A 24,116-nucleotide genomic window follows, 5' to 3' on the forward strand; every position below is an offset into this window, starting at 1 on the left:
ATATTCTTCTAAAAAAATAGCGACATGAGAATCAATTTTTATTGTTACCTTATTTCCTTTAATTTCGTCTGTAAAATAAACCCTAAAATGGGCACAACAATTTGTGCTCACCATATCCAAAAAAGCTCGAGTTAAACTTGGTGAAACAAAGCATGGCCTTTGTCAAAATTCGTCTCTCCAACTGATTAGTTCTCTGAGTTTGGAAACGGTGATTCATGGAATTATAACCTCCAAAATCTATACATATAACGTTTTATAAGGAATGCCTATTATTAAAATTGATTGTTATAAATAGATAAATAAGAAAAATACAAAATATGTTATGAGAAGATAAAGAATTTGATTTTTCCTGCTTAAAAAATGTTAGGGTGAAGTTTTTGTATTGTGAATGTTGGTCGGACAGCATAGTGTCATCATTTTCACGGTCATCAATTGCGTCATATTCACGAAAAAGTTGAAATAATATTTTTCGTCAAATATCTAGCCCCAATGACGTCATAGAAATGTCATTTACTGTCCATTTTTGGACGCATTTAATATTTTTCGTCCTTAGGTTTTTAGAGAACAAGTGTTAAAAACTCGACACAACAAAATTAGTTCTTAAAAAACAGAAATTGGTTAAGCTTTGTTGCGACGGTCGACGCGTTATACTCACCTTCGTGCGAACCGAGCTATTCCTACACCACCAACTGTGTTATGAACTGATATTATCTTGCAATGACTGAAAAGTGATAATCATCAAACATAGCTAAAAACCATACCGATTAAACCAACTGTTAACAAAAAACCAACGCCTTGAAATCGGTTCATCTTTTCGGAAGTTACAGTGCCACAGACAGACAAACAGTTATAGGCTTCAAAGTTACAACACCCCTCTTCTTGCGTTGGGAGTTAATAAAATGCACTTTGCGTGTTGATTGCCTTCTTATTATGTATACTATGTTGTTTGTTTTCTGTTTAGTTCTATTCTCATCTATTTTGTCTTCAACATTTCTTCAACATGGAATGCTCAAAGTGTCTCATAGACACTTTGAGCATTCCATCCTTTTGTCTATCTTTGGAGTATTGTCACTTGAAACAAGGAGGGTCCTATCATCCATTAATTTTGTATATAAGTTAAATAATTTTTATATTGACTGTCCCCTGCTTTTAGATTATCTTAATTTTTATGTGCCTCGTTTATCGAATAGAAGTAGTCGCACGTTTTATTGCACCTTTAATAGAAGTAATGCCCTAAAGAGATCGCCTATCACGGTTGCTTGCTCCAACTTTAATATATTTGCGAAAGATTGTGACCTTAACTTCGATTCCTTAAAATGTATTCTAGGTAAAGCTGTTCTCGAGTTTAGCAAAAAATAGTTGATCTTTATCTAATTAGTTTATATTAGACACTTTTAATTTGTTCAACTACTTGTAAATATTTACTACTTGTTGGATGTTTCTATTATGTTTTTATTGTGCTTTCAATTTTTATATGTTTTCTATATATTTTTGTGCGCATCTGTACACTTATTTGTTTATTGTTTTTTATATATGTATTTTGTATTTTTTTCTTTTGCCTACTTGTGGCTTATGCTGTTTGGCAAATATATACCTATTATTATTATTATGATTATTATTAATATATTCCCTCTAAAATAGAACTGAATAGCTTGTTGTGGAACAAATAATGGGCAATATTTTCAGGACTTAATTTTTAAGAAGTTTAAAAAAGTAAATGTATTGTTGGTTGCATTTTATCAATTTTCAGTTCACATAATTAGATAAATATGTTTGTATATTATTTATGTTAAAATGTATATGGCCTTCTGTCAGATTTATAAAAATTTTATTGTGTGAACTTAAGTAAATAATATCTGATAAGATAACAACAATTCACATGCTTACACTCACTCGTTCTTCCAAAATGTACAAAATGGTATATCTCACTTTCCTTGTGGTTCTTTTTATTTCTTTTTCTGCCAGTAAGTGTGTTAATTAGCTTTATTCTTTCTCTACAACTTTTGTTTTAGCTTTTGCCGTCCATACTTGTTATAATTGTACAAGCGTCGACGAATGTCAAAACTTAACTTCTACAGAAAAATGTAAAAATGAGACTTCCACTGAACGTTATCTTTGCAAGTGGCAGCTAAATGCAGCAAGTAAAATATTATTAGCAACTTAGATATTTCCACTATAACTAATATTTTCTAATGTAGATGTTTCATGGAGAGGTTGCATTATAAATAATGCTGCTAATATAAAAAACTGTGACGAACTTCATATAAATACGAATAAAACAAACATATGCCATCATTGCGACAGAGAACTTTGCAACTCGGCACCAGTATCATCAGGTTCTAAAATTATTGCTTCTACTATAGCTTATTTACTGGTAAAATTTGTTTAAAATAGCAAATAATCGTTTAATTCTCATGTCTGATATTAGTTAATAAAGCGGTAACAGAATAAAATTTAACTGGAATTGTAGATTAGGTTGGTAATAGTAATGGTTGGTAATGTGTTTGTTCAAATAGTCTTTTCATTTATTATCTATTAACAGCGTTCTATAATTAATTACTTGTATTTTTGCGAATATTAAATTTAAAATTTGTAAAATAGATGTAAGCTCGACTTTCTACTTTAAATAGTAGGTATTTATCCAACTTAAATGGCAGACGTTGGAATTCATAAATTGTGTTCAAAACTTATCAAATAATGAAAAGTATATCTTTTGAAAATGAACAGCATGTAATAAAACGTCTAATAAAATATTTCGCATCTTTAATAATGAGTAATTTAGAGGGCAAGACATACGGAAATAAGAACTCGAGAAAGATGTTCTTTTGGAATAACTTACCAGTAGTAAACATTGCTAGTATCGGGTGATTTTTTAAATTTCTGATCTAGGTTTTGCTGCCCATTACGTCACCAAATTACGTAGGTCGTCTCATATAACATACAACTTGTGTTGTGACATTCTAGACTTTTGACATAAAGGAGGATACACACGTAACTGTAAGCTTGACAAGCATACTTCTGCAAAAGATTGCAGTTATGTGTATACCCTCCTTAACCTAAATTGTGCTTCGTTTTGATTTACGACCTATTTTTTTGGGCCGAATTTGTATTGTCGAGTCAAATTTAGATATGTCTTATCATATGGCGGGAAATTTAAAATGCAGAACCAGTCTATTAACAGAAGAAACGAAAAAATCTTAACATTATTAACTGATTGATTTATCACTTAAAATCAAACTAAATACCTTGGTATTGGGTGCCGGAAATGTTAGAAAACACAAGAAAACGATTCAAAAGTAACATTTCTGAAGTTTTTTAACGAATTTCTTCAATCTGCAATGCCAGGATGTGGGAAATATAGTCAACCGTCTCCTTTGCGCAAAATAAGTCTATTCTGTGTATCGTGAGTGCGTTATGGTGATCAGAATCGTTAAATAAGTCGAAATATTTTCATAACTCATAAAGTTCGACAAAAATAAGAGTTCCAGCTTCCAGCTAAAGTTTAATGATTTCCTTGACATTTTTAGGCCCATGGAGCCCGGAAACCTTCAAAAACACAAGCAGAACCTTGAGAAGTAACATCTTTGGTTTACAAACTAGTTAATAGCAGCTACAAGTTGTTAAATAATTTTGATATTTTTGATGTTATAAAATAATGATTAAATATTTTTTCCGGTAATCGTTTATTAATGAGGCGATTAATGCATGATTTATGTACGAAAATCGTTCATTAATAAGGGCTATAGCCTCTAGAAATACATAGTACCGTCACAGCATATCATTCAGTAAGGACAGCTTTTGAAACGCCCATAAGAAATACACGTAACGGACTAGAACAACAATAATCGACCGTTGGGTAAGGACATGACCTTGAATTTTGGCTAGAAACTGTAGTGGCAAACCTTGTTACTAAATAAAATTTACCACCATGTCAACATTGTGCGTCAAATTTGACATTTTAGTTGTTTGGTATTTAATATTGTGACGGTGATTTATTATTTTTACTGAATAGAAAATGCGCGTTCGAACAAATAAATAAAATAAATAATCTTGTGGAAACTGTACACAGGGCACAGGGGTGCGGTATGCTGGTATGGACACAGTTACGAGGGATGCTTTTATATATCGGCCACATGAAGGTAAAATTGAGTTGGTAGAAAATAGTGAAGCAAATCGTTTTTCTAGGGCTGCAACATAAAAGGTGAATGCTTCATGTAGCATCTTAAGCGCGCCACTCACGTTTCAACGCCGCAGAACAATTGTGTTGGATATGACGAAATTGGAGTGTTTTTGAACGTCTGTGTACGCGATCAAGCAATTCGGTTGGATGTGGACGGTTGGTGAACAAGTCTGTCTGCAGCAGCAATCGTGTTGTATTGGATGGAAATTTGATCATGTGTGGACATGACTCGACAGTGTATGTTATTCAAACCATGAGAGCAGCTATAAAAGTACATTTTCGTCATTTCGTCAGACATGTTGTCATCACGATCGCAAATTTTTAACTGCAAGGTCGTAACGTGTGTGTACTGCTGCTTTTTAACAGAATTGTACAACAGTTGCATCCAATACAATCATACATTATCAAAGGCGTTGAAGTGACAGAGAAGTTTATCATATATGATGACATTACGTGCAACGGCAAAATAACTACATGTTTCACAGGTATATTTCATCAAGCATTTCTTCATTAAGTATCCACAGACATAACTTAAAGAATTTTGTTCCCCCATGTCCAGATGTCTGTAGTTTGTCATACTTACTTCCACAGATTTATGTGCAAAAGCTGTTCAGCTTAAAACTGTATTAATAATTTGACACTGGTTACTTTCTTTAGATTCAATTGCTAGTAAAATAGATCCTAAATCATTACAACTATTGGAATTTTCACTGTGTTGTAAAAATTGCATACCAAATAATTTTTTATTGATTATAGAATAATATACTTCTTTATATTTCTTATCTTACAGATTCCAAGGGAAATTTAAAGAAGCCCCTGAAGCAGGTTTTTTCATTGTGCCTGCAATCACGAGGTGGTCTACTACTGTAGTCCATGTTACTATGAAAAGGTTCTCAGAATCACTTCACTAATTTAACTAACAAGAAAAATTCAACCAAAAACATCAAAGTACTTTTCCCAAGGAAGATGAAAACAACAGCGTTCACTTTCTGACTCTTCAAACGGTTCACACTTGGCGAAAATTGAAGGTAGTTGATACGTTTATGTTGAAATTAACTCGGTAAAGTGACTTTTATTAATGAATAAAATAAATATAAGCGCAATTCTTTTTTATTGTTCAAAGTGGTATTTTCTTCGTAGTCTTCATACCACACTCCAAAAATTGGTTTCAGTTTAGTAATATTCATCCGATCTTTATATCCGTTCCTTTTACATAGTTTTACGGACGAGCTGTATTTGTAATTTAGGCAACCAATATTCCACTTCGTTTCAAAAATCCCGCCTAATCAAAACGGTTGGGTAAGGACACGTTGTTCCAATATTTGACGAGCTGTCATTACTGTATGATATTCTGTGGTACCGTCATCCATTGTTGTACGAGTGGAGCAAATGCAGTTGGTAACGCAAAAAATTCTCCTAGTTTGGAACCAACTTTTGTCAGCAGAGGGTTGACAGCACGTAAATCGTTATGGTCACGTGGTCTTAGCGTGCAAGTTATTCTTGTCTAAAGTCAATTAATATAACTAATAATTATTAAATAACAATTTTATTGATTATATTTAATTAATATTTATATAATCAACACATTTTTTTGAATTTTATTCAAATTAACAATCCAAATTTTGTATATAAACTACAAACTCTTTAAATCCAACATAAAACCGTTTTAAATTTCGCGGTCTGTCAAATGTTGCCAATAATTTATATTTTTGCTAAGTTTCCGCCAGGCTTGCTCCACGGTGACGATACTATGTATTTTCCATGGCCGACTAGTATAAAGATTATGGCCTGTCCAAGAGGTACGATACGTGCTGCCATCTATTAATAATTACACTTAATAATTTAGCCAAATTTTAATTTGACTTGACATTATGGGACTTCAAAACGTGTAATGGTGGTTTGTTTCGGTATGAATGCCTTTGTGCCTTTCAAAAAGTGTTAATAATTCTTTTGTCGCTTTTGAATTATTAATAGATGGCAGCACGTATGGTACCTTTGGCCATGGCCGACTAGTATAAAGATTATGGCCTGTCCAAAGGAATGTCAAAGGTACATTACGTGCTGCCATCTATTAATAATTCAAAAACGACAAAAGAATTATTAACACCTTTTGAAAGGCACAAAGGCATTCATACCGAAACAAACCACCATTACACGTTTTGAAGTCCCATAATGTCAAGTCAAATTAAAATTTTGCTAAATTATTAAGTGTAATTATTAATAGATGGCAACACGTATCGTACCTCTTGGACAGGCCATAATCTTTATACTAGTCGGCCATGCTTTGGCATTCCTTTGGACAGGCCATAATCTTTATACTAGTCGGCCATGGTATTTTCTAGGGGCTATAATAAGGGCTACTAATACATGATTTTAGGCAACCAGATATACACGTCCTTGCATGAAATGTCATATTTCTGAGTGTCAAAAATTTCCCAAATCAAGATTCAAAATGGGAAATTGCATAAAAATGGATTCTTTAACTCTTCCGGAAGTAGAAAACGCAAATGTGGGGTCACTAAATTTACTTCCAGGAAGAAGCAAAATGCTTTACCAAAAAACCTACGATGAGTCTTTTGGTTGCTGCACTGGAAAGCTGGTTGTAAGGTATCCTGAATCCGTATTACTTGCATCCTTCTCCGAAATTTCCCAAAAAGGCTCAATAGCATGCTTGTGACCAAAGTATTCTATGTTTCGATCCACTTTATGCATCCGTCATGATTAGGACATATCCAAGTATCCAACTAATGTTTATTCATAAAAATGTTTACTGTATGTTTGGTTGCATAACTCATATTTTGAAATTTCAGTATTTTTTTTTAAATTACGATCACCGGAAAAGAATTGTAAGTAATCGACTGTTCATTGGCGATTAATAACACTGTGCAACAAATTAAAAAAAAATAAAATTCACAGAATGCACAGTATGTAGTTAAAATTTCTTACCTCAAACTCAATTGAGGATTATACTTGAAAGAATCGTATCACATCAGGTTTCAAAATGAAAAGCGTTTATTGAATTTTTTGAAATCATGCAAAATTAATAAAACAAAACTTCATTTTTCTTTGAAAAAGGTCTTTTTTTCGAACGATTGACATTCCTATTGTAGCCAGATCTCGCAGTATCCCTCTGAAGACACCAACAGAAGTCTGCAAGCATGGGTGAATACATAAAAGCGATATTTTTACGATTAAATGCAATCAAGTGTCCCAAAAAGTAAGAAAAACAAAACACCCGTTATCTATATTTTGTGATGTGATATGAGGATAAAACATTTTTTTCTTTAGTATATGGAGTATAGCTACCCAACCTATCACATCAGGTTTCAAAATGAAAAGTGTTTATTGAATTTTTTGAAATCATACAAAATGAATAAAATAATACTTCATTTTTCATTGAAAAAGGTCTTTTTTTCGAACGATTGGCATTCCTATTGTAGCCAAATCTCGCAGTATCCCTCTGAAGACACCAACAGAAGTCTCCAAACATGGGTGGATACATAAAAGCGATATTTTTACGATTAAATGCAATCAAGTGTCCCATTAAGTAAGAAAAACAAAACACCCGTTATCTATGTTTTGTGATGTGATATGACTATAAAACATTTTTTTCTTTAGTATATGGAGTATACCCAACCTCAAACACTATCTGAACTTTCTGTGAATTTTTTAGTGTTGCATAGTGTAATCTAGACCATTAACGTGCGAGGAATGAGCGCGTTAAAATACCTCGATTATTAATCGCCTTGATTAACAAACTTGTTCGTTAAATATTTACTAATTGTATTGTTTTTTCTTTTAGTTTTATGGTACCGCCCCAGACTAACGTTGATAGGTCAAATGGAAGATTTGACAATAGGGTTTCTCTCTCGCAATGTTAGAAAAGAAATGTTATATTTGCCTCTTTCTCTATGAATGTCACTTCCAGTCCGCAAGTGTGTCTTTAGTCTTTATAACAATTCATATAAAGGCACTCTAATTGATCCTTATTTCTTTCATTTATTGTTGCCATCTTTGTTTTATTAATGTTGTGATAATCCAAACTTCCCGCCTTTAAAAAGTTTGAAAGACCCGCGAAAAATTTAAAAATTCAAAGTTTGGCCTTGGCTGTGATCGTCAAACAAATAGGAACCTACGTTGTGTTTTTTTTTGTTTTTGAAAAATGGCGGGAAGACGTTCTTTCATACAAGTGAGCATATACTGCATGTGAGTTGAGAGCGCAAGAAATAATAGACAAAATTAGGGAAGGGTCGAAATGGCGCCCTTCCTTAGGAAGAAAAGAAACGAAAAGCGAAAGTGATTCCGCAAGGTTAAGGCGTCATCGGACATCATTCCCAAAAATCCTTTAGGGTTTTATTCATCGAAATATTACATTTTAAACACCTTAAGATATACGAAAAAAAACACTCCCAAATTGACAGACATACACATATGAAAAACGAACAAACGGAAAATTCTATACAGATGTTTGGAATCAATGTAAATATTTGAGTATCACAAATTTCATAAAAACAAAGCAAAACCTGAATTAAGTAACTGGATGCAATTACACAAGTTATTACGGGCGTGTGGCGGCTGATTTTTAAAGTTACGGCATTTAACAGGAGCACAACAAAAGTACCCCTGGGGCGTTGTAGCACAAGCGGAGTTTGGGGATACCGGTCTGGGGCTGTTCTCCCCCCACGACGGTGATTCTATCTATCACAAAGCCTACCCCACACGCATATCTCCATTACGAACGTGCCCTGCGGAACTAAGCCATTACGGTCGCCAGACCCGCAAGTGGATCTCGACTATTGGTCCAAGTCGAGAGCACTACAAACCGGCGGCCGCCTTGAATCTATCCAAACCTGTGGGCTTGTACAGGTGACACGATAAATCTCGCCAGCTCGACTAGGAACCGAACTTCGCTTCTGCCACGTTTTCTGTGTCATTTAACCTCAATTCCATTTTTAAATATTTAATCTTTGATATTTACAACAACTGAACAAGTGTTAAAGTTTCAATAAGCAATAAACAACATTTAAATTCGCCATATAATCTTGTGAAATTTTGAACAATAAATAATTCTTGTGTGAGATTAAAATTGGACATCAAATAATTTATATGATAGAAACATTAATCAACAAAATATTTACAAAACAAAACTTAGCAAGGATTTATGAAACAAGAGATCTGGTGTGAAATGAACTTGTACAAATAGAAATATTATGTGAGGTTAAAACTGTAAAACATGAAATTGACAGAATGGGACTATTTGAGTTGGCCGACTTGGCGCGGCCGATTTGGCGCAAAGCCAACTTGGCTCAGGGACACTTTGGCGCAAGCCATCTTGGCGCGAGTACGTTGGTATATAATATAAAAAATATTTATTGTTCGTACTGTGGTTGGCACCCTGTTATTTATGCTAAATATAGGCAACCAAATACACAGTTACATTCGCACAAATTCCAATAAATAAATGATCCACGGAGCAAGAAGTTCCACGTTTAGGACTATGTTTACAATGGGGTGCAGGGCGCGAAGCGCCTGTGTGTCCATTAAAAAGTCGACATTACCCCTCCACACGTTGGAGACTATAGTAAGTAGGTTATGCTAACAACGGGTGCAATTTTTGTATATTTATATCTATTTTTTTTTGGTGCGAGTTCATTCGCGCCAAGATGGCCCGCGCCAAAGTGTCTCACGCCAAGTCGGCCGCGCCGAATTGTCCTAGACCAAAATTTACGTTCAATTAAAATTATACAACAAATAAAACTACTGAAGTTAAAACTGTCAGATTGAGAAATATTGTATGAGGTGGAAAATTGCAGAGTTAACAAAATTTACATGAGATTAAGATTTGCCACACTTTATCAACGGTTCAAACAAAGCGTTTACATTAAGTCAAATTATATCATGGTCTAAGTGATTGGTTACTTGAAAAATAAAACAATTTACTTTGAGAGTTTAAAATACCGCGAACTGGTTATCCCAACAAAACACATAATAAACAAACACAAAAATATCCAATCATCGCTCCGAGGGAAAAAGCGTCTCGGTGATGTAAATTTTAAAATCTTTGCGAGGAAAAAGCATCTCGGTGATGTTATTAATCTCTAGCGTCGCGAGGACGGACTTCTATCAATCTGTAGCGTTGTGATGGCATGCCTTGATGAATTAATCAATCTGTGGCGTTGTGAGGCATGCCCCGATGAATTAATTATGATAACGATGATAATCACCTAAGGGAAGAAAATATCATAACCCCCGCCGGTTCGCATGAACTTGTTTAACTGCCGTAAATGAACTATTAGCAATCTTGTGTGAAGAATTGAGAAGTGTTATAATGTAACACTTACGTATATGCATTCAGACACTTATTCCTAATTAAACAACAAGCTGTTTTCCTGACTAAGTGAATTTCATGAAATCTTCTAGCAAGTGGTTTATTTAAATAATCCTGATTGTTAAATTGTGTTTGCACTAGCTGACGATTAAGAAAAACTAACTTGATTGGTGAATTTACAAACAATGAAACAAATTTACAGCACGTGTTTTGCGTTGACGGGAAGTCTGCATTTTTCCGACTAAAAGGCGGCAAGAATTAACCGCGCGGGTTGGGGACAACTGTGTCATTATGAAAGTTACGATTGATTGTCGTTAAACAAAGGCCGGCTCCCATTTTATTAACTACCAAACCAACGTGTTTACACTCACACAAGCACATTCAGAATGACCCTCCGCCATGCAGCTTCTCTACCAACCCTCTGACCCCGTAACTAAAAACTCCCTAGCGATACCAAGCCGTCATCTAACTCAATAATCATGCAAAACTACCCCTAAGCGCTACGTGCATATTTGGTTGCCTATGTTTAACGATTTCCTTTTTGTGATTGAATTTTTTTTTCTTTTAAACTCAAATTATTCAAATGTGATTCCGCGCCGCTGTTAATTAATTTCAGCGCGAAAATTTATTTAAATTTGGTCACCACAATGTTTATTTCCATTTTCATATACTCTGTTTTTCTAGTCCAACAAGTACCTAACTTTTACATCTTCTTTCAGTGTTGGCCATTAAATGGGTCTAGGTTTTTATATCCTATTGCTGTGTCCAGGTGGCCTTTTTTAATTCCTTTTCACTATTCTGATTATTACTATTATGGACAATAATAGACTTAAACTGTTTCCTTGCTTTATGCCTCTGTTTATTAATTTTAATAAGGATCTTTGAAACATCAATTTCTTTCAGGAATTCCATCTTATCCGCAGATCTACCGTTTCAAACTCAGTTTTTAAGTCAATAAGAGTAAAGCATAAATCTTCTCCCTTCTGTTTTGTATTCTAATAGTCTTCTTATTATGTATATATTGTTATTTGTTTATCTGTTTGGTCTGCGCTCTTATAGTTATTTTGTGTTCAATATACTTTCTCAATCTTTGTTGGTACCTATATATTTTATAACTTAATAGTGTGAAATTTTCTGCTGTAGAGTTGTCGCAAATCGTTATTTTCTTTTCTTTTAAATTGATATTGTCATATTATTATATATATATATATTTCTCTTATTTTAACATCTCTGGAGCTCCTTTATTCTTTATCCTCTCCACATACTTCTAGTATATGTTTCTAGACTATTTTCTGTTCCGGTCCGGCACTAATTGGTTTAGTCTATTTTTAGTTGCCCTTATTTCTTGTCTTTTAGCTCCTTTCAATCTCCATATTCTCAACCGAAATGTTGTGTTGTCACTTTATACGTTTTTTCAATGTATTCTCCAAATTTCTAGCAGCTTTGTTTCTTGAATTCTATTTTATAAAATATATATAGTATTCTTGTGTAATTACCTCATTTTCTGTAGCAGACATCTAAATTGTTACAAAAAAATAAAAATTTTACAAGAAAACTTGAAAATTGATCTTAGAAAATACAAAAACGACTGTTATGAAATCCTGCAAACGCTTAAGGTTGCCGTAACTATTATAAAGCGCTAATTAAAAATTATTTGTTACTAGATGAAAAATGGTCTCTTCTTAAACAAAGACAAAACGGCCTCAATGATCTTCTCAACAAAATCAATAGCTGCAGATAATCTTGAAAATATAAAATTTCTTGGAGTAATAATAGATGCAAAGTTATCCTGGGACGCGCACGCTGATGCTGTTTGCAGTAAAACAATATATTTATTGTGCAAGATCAGCTGGAGACAAGTGCCAATAAATATAACTAAATTAGTTGATTTCAGCCTTTTCGAAAGTCATTATGCTTACGCCATGGAGACACACAGCGCATCTTTGTAGAATTTTTAAATTACAAAGAAAGGCGGTCAGGGTAATACTAAACTTGAACTATCAAGCGACAAGACAATTTTTCCTGAACTAAACGTACTCACGGTACCGGCATTATTTGTCTACCAGTGTCTAATATATACAAAAAAATTAAATACACTTGAAGTGGTAATGATATATGCTTCAATTATCTCAGAATACATAAAAGCTTTAATTATTACGGCCCCAAATACTTCAATAGCTTGTCAGTTTACTCATACGTTTTGTTTTTTACTAGTTGTTAAATAATTGGTAAAAATTAACTTAAACTGTAAATAGTTAAAATCTATTACCATAATTCATGTATACGAGGTATCATAATTACAGCATATACCTAAGGAAAATATACAGTGTTGCCAACAAAAATATCGAAGATGTTGCCCGACTACCAAGAGAGTTACAAAAATCTCCAACACACAACCAACACTGAGTACTATTAAGTTCTTTACAAAAGCTTTCTCCTAGTTCGCTGCTAACGCATCCTTTACTCAAATTTCCTACAATTTTTCAATTTTATAACATGCACTTCGTTGTGAATCGACTTTTACCTGATTCTTCTTTCGCTGAGTAACAATAATCGTCATCATTTAGACACTGTTGTGTCGTTAAGGTGGCATCACACTCATCGCAATTGCATGCGTAGTAACAACTGCGTTCACTGTTGGCTAAATACAAGAGTTGCAATAGTTAAATAAAATATATAACGCAAGAAACTTACCATAATGAATGCTTATGAGTAATATAAAACTGAAATACGTTAGGCTCATGATAGAACAATGATAACATTTTAAATTATTTGGAGTTTCTGTTATCTCTTTTTATCATTTGTTACGTATTTTTGTAAAAAATTTCAACCCAGTATTTTTTCCGGGTTGGCTTTAATCCTCAAATTAATTTATCAACAATTTGTATTATATTTAAAATTATTATATATTATTTGTGTCAAAATGTATGTACACATTCTGTCGAGATTATGAAAACTGTATTAAATCTAGGTGGACGTGATCGATAAGATAACAAGAAATCACATGCTTACAGTCGTTCATTCTTTTAAAATGTACAAAATGGGGTATCTCACTTTTCTTGCGATTCTCTTCATTTCTTTTTCGACCAGTAAGTATTAATTCGTTTTATATTCTATATACAACTTTTGTTTTACTTAGCTTTTGCCGTCCACACTTGTTATATATGTTCAAGCCTCGAGGACTGTAAATCCTTACAAAATCAAACTAGCTGTAAAAAGGAAGGTGACACTGAACACTATCTTTGCCAGTCGATGGAAGATAAAACAGCAGGTAAAATATGTTATTAGTATTACTAACTTAACTATTTCCACTGTTGCTAATATTTACTAATGTAGGTGTTTTATCGAGGAGTTGCATGAAAAACAATGCTGCTGACATAAAAGTATGTGATGAACTTCATCTAAATGGAACCGTCGCATGCTACCATTGCGACAGAGAACTTTGCAACTCGGCACCAGGGTCGTCAGGTTCTATAGTTATTGCTTCCATTATAGCTTATTTACTGATAAAATTTGTTTAAAGTCACAAAAAATCGTATAATTCTCTTCTCTGATATTACTTACATGATTGTAATAGGAATAAAAGTTAGCTGAAATTCTTGTATTAATAGTTTTAATATAGCTAAATATATAATGTACGTAGTTGTGCTAATAGTCTTTTCACTTGTCATCTTACTAACAGCGTCATAATTACTTATGTTTTTAGAGTATTAAATTTAAAATTTGCAAACTGGTGTACAACTTAGCTTAAGTTTTAAGTGATAATAATGATAAGTATTTGTCCAAGATAAATAATAAATGGTAAACATCAAATCTAGTGCAAGATTTTGTATTTTCTAGGGGCTATAACCTGGGCTATTAGTTTTTTGATTTTAGGGTTATATATCTGATTTCTTTTTATTTAGCGGGAAATTTAAAATACAGAACCAGTCCACAGAAAAATGAAATAAATTCCATTATCAACCACAAAATATTCAACAATGAAACGGAACTAAATCAGGTTAGAGAACAGGAAAATTAAGAATCACAAATAATTAATTTAAGAAATAATCTTTTATTTGACGCTGTATAAACGAGTCTAAAACCTTCGTACTACTAATTTTCAGTTCTTTCACGGAAACTCTTCAGTTCTGTCAAATAACCTTCAATCGTCTTTGCACCAGTGTTACACAATTCTCGGTCGCAATAAAAGCAGGATGTTTCTCTGTGAAGATTCAATTCGTCGCATTCCGTAATAGTAGTGGGATTATTTACAATACATCTTTTCACAGTAGTATCTAAAAATGTAAAATTTAGTAAAGCAACCTTGCCAAGTGTCCCAAATAAAGCTTACTTTGATCTTTGTTGTGTCTAGATTCACACAAGTAACGTTGATGTTTGTTGTTATGTACTTTTCGACAGTCTTGACGAATGTTACTCAACGGTGAATCATGGCATGAACTACCGTCGCAAACATAACACCAGTGGACCGTTAATACTGGAACACATGGAAAGATAAATTACAAGAAAAAAGTTTACTTTTAACTTACCACAACGAAAAGCTATAAGGAGGAGCACTACGCTGCAAAGACGTTTCATTTTGATGATAAATAAGTGTATGGGAAATTGGGAAGAAATTACGCGTATGTGTCTAGGTTATCATCCACTAGTAGGGTTATCTGCTTAAGATGATCTTTTACATTTTCACAATTTTATTTATATGTCAGTCTTTGTAGACCAAATATGATACTTATATGTAGATATTTATAACGTAGATTCTAATTCATCTCCAATTCTCGTGAAAGCACAGTTGTCACTACTTTGATTGTGTATTTTATTGGAACAAACGAAAAACTAACTAAATTGTTGCTTGAAAAGCAGAATAGAACTAGTTGTGTAGCCGCTAGAATATACATTTCTAGTCCTTCCAGAATCTCGACCTTAAATAGACAAAGACAAGTTTATCAAATTTCAGGAGGTGTCAATGTAGGCACCGGTATGTTGAGCGGAAAGCTTTAAAACTGGAAAGTCCCCTCATATTTGGACAAATTCGTACTGATACCACCCTCTTTCATTGATTGGAACTTAACCGGTTATGATTAGGGTTTACAACACTAATCATTATTTCTCAGGCATGTGATGTGAGTAAACTATTTAACAGAACAAGAAACTGTTTGACGAAACACAAACCTTTACAACGGAATTTGGAGAGGAACCTTCAGAAAGTAACGAATACCAGTAAGAGTAATCAAATTTATACATGCTTCACAAATAAATAAGAAATAACATAAATTATCAGTACGGGTTCAGATGACAAAGTGGTTACATTACATAATTCTCGATCACAGTAACGACAATAAGATTTTGGTCCCAAATTTACAAAATCGCATTCTGATGTAGTGGAGGCACTGTTTGGTACACACCCTTTTTTAATAAGACCTGAAATCAAAAGTAAAAAAAATAAAATAGGACGTGTATTTTATTTTATTTTTGTTTTAATCTATGGAAGTATGCAGCCAATGTTACGTCAGAAATACACACCCGATTTAATACAACAAGGATTTTCTAAGGACATTGTATTTTGTTCCGCATGGCATAAGATATTTAGTTATTTTCTAGTTAAAATACAGGGTGTTATTGTAACAATAAAACTTTTGTCAAGAATAAATGTTGCTATAGAAACGAGAGATTATCTTTTTATCACAGGCGTACAACGAATTTGGACATAAATTTTAATAATTTTTATCTCTAAAAGGAGAACACTCTCACCTGAACTTTTTTTAACTTTTAGCACTCATACTTCGAGACCAATTGCCGATTTTATTTTGTATGTACTTTTCAATAACACGCTGTATAAACTTTTTTAGCTCTGGTTTGGTGTCCATACTCGACGCGTCCGTGGTTGTTTATATACATTTTTGTAATTTATTTTATGATAATGCATATTTCAAATAAGTCGTTTTACATTAAGTTGGTGTAATATTGGTTACATACTTTCGACAATGTTCGATATATTTTTCATTCCTACTGTGATTTAAGTATAAAGTAATTTATTACTGATGTCTGCAGCATCCACTTCCACATTTTTTTTAGCCCAAAATTAAATCAAAAACGTCAGATTTTAAAATAAACCGAGAAGAATGTCTTGAATTATACATATTTTTTGTGATATAATTTTGCTTTTTCTCTGTGTATTATATACCGGGCGCCTGAAAGGCTAGTACCTGCTAAGATAAAACTGATTTTGGCACTCCTGACGTTACTTGAAGAGGCTCAGATAGAAAATTGCCTAACCAAACTTGTTGCCATCTATCACATAAAAACGATCTCAACCAGATAATCGTTTCCTGTGTAAAACTTTTTGGTAATGTCATTTGATTAATACACACCCCACGATAATTCAATCAATGAAACTTGAATAAGTTACATATGGAAAGTGACAACGTAAATATGCACTTCTTTATGAACAGGCTTGGAATACCATATGGGCAAGGATTGCATGATACTTTCAGATTCAAAATACTGCCAAAGACATCAGTAATAGAGAATTTTAACTGCTTACTCGATTTTTGCTGATTTGTACTGTGATAACCCAAACTTCCCGCCTTAAATTGACCTTGCAAAAATTTGAAAAGGCCCGCGAAACATTCAAAAATTCAAAGTTTGGCCTTGGCTCGCTGTGATCGTCTAGCAAAATGGAAACCTACGTTTTTTTTTTTTTCAAAGTGGCATGAAGACGTTCTTTCATACAAGTGAGCATACACTGCGTATGAGTCGAGAGCGCAAGAAATAATAGATCAAATTTTTGCGAGGGGCTAAAATGGTACCACTCTCAGGAGGAAAGAAGCTGCGAGTATTCACTCCTCAGTCCCAAAAAGCCCATATCGTATATTCACCGACATATTACAATTCAAATGAAACACCTTAAAAATATGAAAGAAAATACACTCGTGAATTGACAGATATATACATATGAGAACCAAACAAGTACAAAAACCCTACGTTTATGTTTTGAGTCAATGCAAATATTTAAAGATCACAAATTTAATAGAAACAAAGCAAAATCTAAATTAAAGTAACTGGATGCAAATATACAAGTTATTACGGACGTATGGCGGCAGTTAACAGGAGCACAACAAAAATACCCCTGGGGCGTTCTAACACAAGCGGAGTTTGGGGCTATCGGTCGGGGCTGTTCTCCCACCTCGACGATGATTCTATCTATCGCAAAGCCTACCCACACAGCACATATCCATGACCAACATGCCGTCCGAAACTAGGCCATTACGATAGCAGACCCGCAGTTCAATCTAAGCTAGCACGAAGCCGAGAGCGTTACAATATCGGCGACCGCCCCTGAATCTATACAAACCTGCGGACTTGTGCAGGTGACGCGATGAATCTCGCCAGCTCGACTAGGAACCGCACTTCGCTTCTGCCATGTTTTCTGTGTTATTTAACCTTAACCAAACAAATAATCCTTATGTGAGAATAAAATTGGACATCAAATAATTTATACGATGGAAACATTCATCAACAAAATATTTACAAAACAAAACTAGCAAAGATTTATAAAAACAAAAGATCTGGAGTAAAATAAACTTGTGCAAATAAAAATATTATGTGAGGTTAAAACTACAGAGCGTGCAAAGTCATTTAATAGATTTCTCTATTAACTAACCTTGAGAGCGTGAAATTTACGTCCAATGAAACTTATACAACAAAGGAAAATTATATTGTATGAGGTGAAAAATTGCAAAGTTAACAAGATTTACAAGAGATTAATAATTGCCACACTTTATCAACGATTCAAACAAAGAGTTTACATTAGGTTAAATTATATCATGATCTAAGTGATTCGTTACTTTAAAAAGAAAAATCAGTTTACTTTGACAGTTTAGAATACCGCGAACTGGTTACCACAACAAAACACATAATAAACACAAAAATATTCAATAATCGTTGCGAGGAAAAAGCGTCTCGGTGATGTAATCAATCTTTGGCGTTGCGAGGACATGCCCCAGTGGTGTGATCATGATAACGATGATAATAACGGTGATAACCGCCTAAGAGAAGACATTATTTTAACCCCCCGCCAGTTCGCGGTATGAATTATTTTAACTGCCATAAATGAACTATTAGCAATCTTGTGTGAAGAATTATGGAGTGTTATAATGTAACACTTACGCATATGCATCCAGAAACTCATTTATAATTTGTTAAACAAAGAATTATTATTCTGACTAAATGAATTTCATGAAATCTAGTAAATTGTTTATTTAAATACCCCTGATTGTTAAATGGTGTTTGCACTAGCTGACGATTGAGAAAAACTAACTTGATTGGTGAATTAACAAACAATAAAACAAATTTACAGCACGTGTTCCGCCTTGAAAGATCGCATGTTTTTTTTATTAAAAGGCCGCAAGAATTAGCCGCGCGGATTGGGGAAACTGGGCGCCGTCGGTTACGATTGATTGTCGTTAAACAAAGGCTTCCTCCCTTTTATTAACTACCAAAGCAGATAATTTAAACCTAGCTACTTACAGCGTCCTTTCACCATGCATCCACTACACCGACCCGAAAGATAATGACTCACGCTTTCAGCATGCTGCCCTCTGTCTACCAACCAACCCTCTAAATAAAATCCTCCTAGCGCTACTAACTGTCCAACTATCCAGCAAGCGTTATCGTGCAAATGGTTGCCTATGTTTAACGATTTATGACTTGAATTCTCTTTTTTTCTCAAATTCAAATTATTCAAATGTGATTTCGCTCCGCTGTGAATTAATTTCAGCGCGAAAATTTTGATTTAAATTCGGTCACCACAGTACCTTCGCTCTATATAGGCAAACACTGTTGTAAAATGGAATTTTATGAAATTATTACAAAAACAATACAACCATATCTTTGTACATTCTAAATGAAATGGTAATGATAATAAAACATGATCATGGGCGACAGAAATAGTAACTAAAAGTTTTATTACTAGTTATTGTGATAATAAATGTGTTGTTTAGATGTTAAAGGGAACAAAAGAGCCACTTTTAAAATCATTACAACTCTAGCAAAATGTGAGAAGGAATTTTTTTACTACTTTTCCCACTTTCCACTTGATTGTTAAGAGCGTAGCGAAGAGTTAATCCGCCATTTTCCAGACGCCCAGTATAAGCATGCATAGTAGTCCAACAGCTATAAGGTTATATGGCCATCACAAAATTATCCCATTATATTGAAGTTACGTTGTTTACAATAGACAAGATTTTAGGGTCCCACTACAGCTCGACCGGCTGTTCTCGTTTCGTTCAGGCGCGGCTTTCACTAAATATCTAAATTTAAGCAAGAAATGTTTAGAAGACGATTTATTGCCAACCGGTAAGCTTAATGCGAACCACACAAAGGGGGTATTTATTTGCTGTCAACTACTTTTATGATGGTCATATAACCTTATAGCTCTTGGACTACTTTATGTGTATATAGAGAGGCAGAGTTGTAGCCTGGAACGAAGTAGTCTCAAAACAAAATAACCAGATGTTCTGACATAGTAGACTTCTAAAAAAATTACTTTCGATGTTATAGTCAATAATTTAAAAACTCCACCAGTGACAGAAATAAACAAATTCAGAAAATAAGAGAACAACATTTTTGAAAACCTAACCAAAAACATGCTAATTGTTTTAGAACACACCCTCATCACCAAGCCTCTCAATTAGTGATCATTCACAATGGGCATAAAGCATAAGGATGTCATAAGCATTAATGCATAAGAATTTATGTTTAGTGCTCTATGGTTGTATTCGTTCACAATGAGCATAAGTGCTCATTCACAATGGGTATAAAGCATAAGGATGTCCTAAGCACTATGCTCATTGTGAACGAATAGAGCACTAAACACAAATTCTTATGCATTAATGCTTATGACATCCTTATGCTTTATGCGTTAAGCTGGACGGCAACCAGCAATACACCACTTCCTAGTCAATCCTAACCAACTTGCACTGTATAGACAATATTATTTTATATTGTATTCTTGTTGATTATAAATGTTCTCATTTAGTTACACATTATTATGTTATGACGTCATTTACCAACTGCCATTATTACTCATTGGCGTTGCTTATCTTGTGTTTTCATTTAGATATTATAATTATAAATATTTGTGTGCATATTATATTGCAATTTCTTGTACTGATCTGGGGATGACACAAACATATGGCCAAATCAAACAGTATTATATTAAATTATACTGTACTTCTATAATTGAAATTTTGAAGCCTAATAGGATAATACAGTATTTGTTAGGCAGAATTTAAATTTTCAGATGTATAAAATATTAAATTCACCTCTTTGAATCCATGAATGAAATAAGAATCGAACCTCTTATGCATCCAGTGTATTTACATTACATCCATGATAACGGCTTTCTTTAAATTTTTTGTCGTAGTTAAATTTTCGGTTGCAAAGAAATCTTTGAAGGATTGGTCAAAAAGTGTAAACCACTTTAAAACCCAGTTTTACACTGAATTAAATAAGACATTGGCCACTTGTCTTGAGCTCATGCTCAGTATTATTCTATTCTATTATTTAAATATTGCAAATCTAATTTTTAGATATTTAATCGGTGGTAGATATTTGCCAAAAACCTGTATTTTTGATAAAACGGTACTTTTCATTCCCCAAACGTAAGCTAGGGAAGTATTGTAATACAGTATATCCAGTAAATGGGTAATTTCATGTTTTCCTAAAGTTTTAAGACACCTAAAATATGAAAAAATTAGTCTCCCGCTTCCGTCTGCCTGTCGTCTGGAGTTTATTCCCGATTTTATTAGACATATATTATCTGAAACTACTACACTGATTGTTGCGAAATTTTATATAGACTTAGGAATACCTGTAGATCATGAAACGCTGATCAACAATTCGATAACGCCATCTCAAAATTTCGCATAGTAAAAAATTGTATAACAACATTTTAGATATAATTTATCTAAGAAACTGGATTTGTTTGATTATTATACACTAACTGGCAAAAAAAAATCCGCAACCCTGAAAAATTTCGCAAAATCAAACTTTAAAATAACAGAAACAGAGTGACAATTTGAGAGACGTCTGTAAGAGTTAACGACATTGTTTTCGCTTGAAAACGTTTATTAACTGTCAAACTTATAATCAAATGATGAAAAACACTATTTACAACAACAGCCTCCTTTACTGTTTTAATTAAGAAAATATCGTACTTGGTCTGTTTCTGTTATTTTGTTAAATTAAATTTAATTCTGCCTTTATTTGTCTTCTTTTTTTGCTAATTTGTACATCATGTGTCAATAGTGAATGATTCTTTAATAAAATAACGATCACTAGTTAAATTAACAATTTTTAAAGTGATTTTGCGAAATTTTTCAGGGTGGCCGGTTTTTTTTGCCGGTTAGTGTGGTTAAGGGATAAAGGAAGTTTTGTTTAAATAATAATTAGACCAGTTTTTTACAATACGCATGAAGACGCATAATGGCTAATTTTTATCTTCTTATCATATTTACATATTTTGTGCATTGTGAATCTTTCGTAAACATTAAACACTGATGTTACGCAAGTATATCGTGTTGACATCGAACACAAACAAAAATCAATACAAATAATGTACTGATAATATCAAAATGTCAAAACTACTATCATTAATGTTATTACATAATGAATAATAGGATTTTGGTCCACAAGTTGGAACAACTGCAATTGATTGCAAAGTGTTATAGATGTCATAGATAAATATATTAATATCCTTATTAGAACTGTTATTGTAATGCAGGTGTTTTACTATTTTAACGAGACAGGTTCATCTTTCATCTGCAGCTAAAGCAGCTAAACTTGATAGTAGACTGAGAGAGGCACTACAAAACTTTTTAAGAAAATGTAAACAATATCAACTAACAGTAGCATCATCAACAATAGGTAGTTGTTATATTTACCGGTAGTTTTATTTCTTCGGTGCTCACAGAGGTAATACTTCACATTTGGTAGTACCTCACGACAGAGTTGAACACTGTCACTTTTGCAAGACTTGCCATCACAATATATTGTTGACTATAGTGACACTTTTGTACAGCCAATGCTAGCAGAATAAAATAGTAAATGGAAAATCGTCCTACTGTTAATCTTACCACCAGTATAAATCGTAACCAACACTATTAGTCTATTACATATAAAAAGTTTCGCATTTTGATGCGCTAAAACTGGAAAGGTTTCGTTATTGTTGCACAGTTGTGGATGATTATGAATGTGACAGATTCCAAGGCTGTTTGACTTGTACACTGTTGTATTAAAGCTGCTTCATGTGATTTCAACATCGGGCAGCAGCCGTTTGAAACATTTTCCAGGGCTATTCCGTCAAACGGAAGTTCCAGGGAGGAAATTTACAAGAAATCCATTATAAATGTTGATAACAAATTGAAAACAAGTAGGAGGTAGGTAGCCTAGTTTTGGTGATTGACTCCTTTTATGATTTCTTGATGTTTTATGACACTTATAGTACGAAAAAATAAGTCTCTCATTTTCGCCTGTCTATCTGTCTGTTTTTCTATCAGTCGTATGTCCAGTCTTTATTAGACAACTAATCTTAGTAGCCCAAAAGCAAACAACCAAAAAAGGCCTAAAACCTGTCAAAAAGCATTAACTTTTATCCACCCCAAAAGTACCGAAATATGTGACACCAAAAATCAAAAATTGGGGATACGAAAAAACCGTTAAAATCTCCCAAAATAATGCAAAATTACCACAAGAACGCCCTAAAAAACATACAAAACACCTTGTTTTTACACACCCCAAAATGGCTTTTTACTTCTGGACCAGGAGATTTGGCGTCTTAAAAATCAAGGTTGAATCTTACAAATTCAGCTGTTTTTCCAAAAGTCAACAACCGAAAAAAGCCTAAAACACTTTAAAAAGCATTAATTTTTATTAACTCCAAAAGTACCCAAATATCTGTAGACCACTAAAAATTGAGCACATGAAAAAGTCCTACAAATTTAGTGTTTTCTCAAAAGTAAACATCCGAAAAAGATATAAAAAACTTACAAAATGCCTTGTTTTTAAGCACCCCAAAATGGCTTTTTATTTCTGGACCAGGACATTTGGCGTCTTCAAAAAACAAGGCAGAACTAAAAATTTAGCTGTTCTCCCAAAAGTAAACAACCGAAAAATACCTAAAAGCTTTAAAAAAGCACCAATTTTTATCCACCCCAAAAATACCAAATATCTGTAGACCACCAAAAATTAGGCACACGAAAAAACCGTTGAAAATCACCCAAAAACCATGCAAAATTATCTCAAGCGCACTCTGAAAAACTTTCAGAATCCGGCTTTGTTTTTCTGGACCATGCAAAAAAAAAAGGAAAAACAACAATCAAAGAGGTATATTTGGCGCCAAAACAAGGCAGGATCCTAAAAATTTATGTTTTCCCAAAAGTTAACGATCGAAAAAGACATAAAATCCTTCAAAAATCATAATTTTTAATGCGACCAAAAAATACTCGAAAATCAATAGACCACCAAAAAATGAGAACCTGGAAAAACTTTTGAAAATAATCCAAAATCCAACATAATTATATTAAAAGAATCTAAAAAAAGCCTTACAAA

The 24,116-nt window shown here is 33.4% G+C and overlaps 2 protein-coding genes and 2 long non-coding RNA genes across 9 annotated transcripts; 2 read left to right on the forward strand and 2 right to left on the reverse strand.

Annotated features, from left to right (window-relative positions):
* Window positions 1-1,858: 1,858 nt before the first annotated feature.
* Window positions 1,859-8,116, forward strand: LOC135132616 (uncharacterized). Of its 6 annotated transcripts, none has more exons than XR_010281067.1 (7): window positions 1,859-1,964; window positions 2,013-2,141; window positions 2,199-4,139; window positions 4,186-4,665; window positions 4,971-5,208; window positions 6,558-7,026; window positions 7,983-8,116. It is a non-coding gene; the product is annotated as an uncharacterized LOC135132616 (long non-coding RNA). The 6 variants fall into 6 exon arrangements; XR_010281068.1 differs by having other exon boundaries at window positions 6,558-6,787; XR_010281069.1 differs by lacking the exons at window positions 6,558-7,026; window positions 7,983-8,116 and having other exon boundaries at window positions 2,199-3,856; window positions 4,070-4,139; window positions 4,971-5,283.
* A 4,640-nt stretch (window positions 8,117-12,756) lies between these two features.
* On the reverse strand, window positions 12,757-13,382 carry LOC135132312 (uncharacterized). Its single transcript, XM_064060365.1, has 3 exons — window positions 13,203-13,382; window positions 13,033-13,149; window positions 12,757-12,981 (listed from the first exon to the last, which is right to left on the reverse strand). The coding sequence occupies exons 1-3, from the start codon at window positions 13,249-13,251 to the stop codon at window positions 12,806-12,808; spliced, it is 342 nt and encodes a 113-aa protein (XP_063916435.1). The 5' UTR covers window positions 13,252-13,382; the 3' UTR covers window positions 12,757-12,805.
* A 72-nt stretch (window positions 13,383-13,454) lies between these two features.
* On the forward strand, window positions 13,455-14,160 carry LOC135132313 (uncharacterized). Its single transcript, XR_010281004.1, has 3 exons — window positions 13,455-13,597; window positions 13,648-13,779; window positions 13,845-14,160. It is a non-coding gene; the product is annotated as an uncharacterized LOC135132313 (long non-coding RNA).
* A 382-nt stretch (window positions 14,161-14,542) lies between these two features.
* On the reverse strand, window positions 14,543-15,147 carry LOC135132647 (uncharacterized). Its single transcript, XM_064060794.1, has 3 exons — window positions 15,038-15,147; window positions 14,842-14,985; window positions 14,543-14,785 (listed from the first exon to the last, which is right to left on the reverse strand). The coding sequence occupies exons 1-3, from the start codon at window positions 15,084-15,086 to the stop codon at window positions 14,604-14,606; spliced, it is 375 nt and encodes a 124-aa protein (XP_063916864.1). The 5' UTR covers window positions 15,087-15,147; the 3' UTR covers window positions 14,543-14,603.
* Window positions 15,148-24,116: the final 8,969 nt, after the last annotated feature.

The sequence above is a fragment of the Zophobas morio genome, unplaced genomic scaffold, assembly GCF_036711695.1.
Source record: "Zophobas morio isolate AGI-343-1 ecotype UQ-CSIRO unplaced genomic scaffold, CSIRO_AGI_Zmor_V1 ptg000021l, whole genome shotgun sequence".
Taxonomy (NCBI): domain Eukaryota; kingdom Metazoa; phylum Arthropoda; class Insecta; order Coleoptera; family Tenebrionidae; genus Zophobas; species Zophobas morio.

Bases quoted from the DNA above. Each gene is read 5' to 3' on its own strand.
- LOC135132312 (XM_064060365.1), bottom strand. From the start codon at position 13,251: ATGAGCCTAACGTATTTCAGTTTTATATTACTCATAAGCATTCATTAT. The intron at 13,150-13,202 runs GTAAGTTTCTTG...TCTTGTATTTAG, and splicing joins ACTCATAAGCATTCATTATG to CCAACAGTGAACGCAGTTGT. The intron at 12,982-13,032 runs GTAAAAGTCGAT...GAAAAATTGTAG, and splicing joins CTCAGCGAAAGAAGAATCAG to GAAATTTGAGTAAAGGATGC.
- LOC135132647 (XM_064060794.1), bottom strand. From the start codon at position 15,086: ATGAAACGTCTTTGCAGCGTAGTGCTCCTCCTTATAGCTTTTCGTTGT. The intron at 14,986-15,037 runs GTAAGTTAAAAG...CATGTGTTCCAG, and splicing joins CCTTATAGCTTTTCGTTGTG to TATTAACGGTCCACTGGTGT. The intron at 14,786-14,841 runs GTAAGCTTTATT...TTACATTTTTAG, and splicing joins TAGACACAACAAAGATCAAA to ATACTACTGTGAAAAGATGT.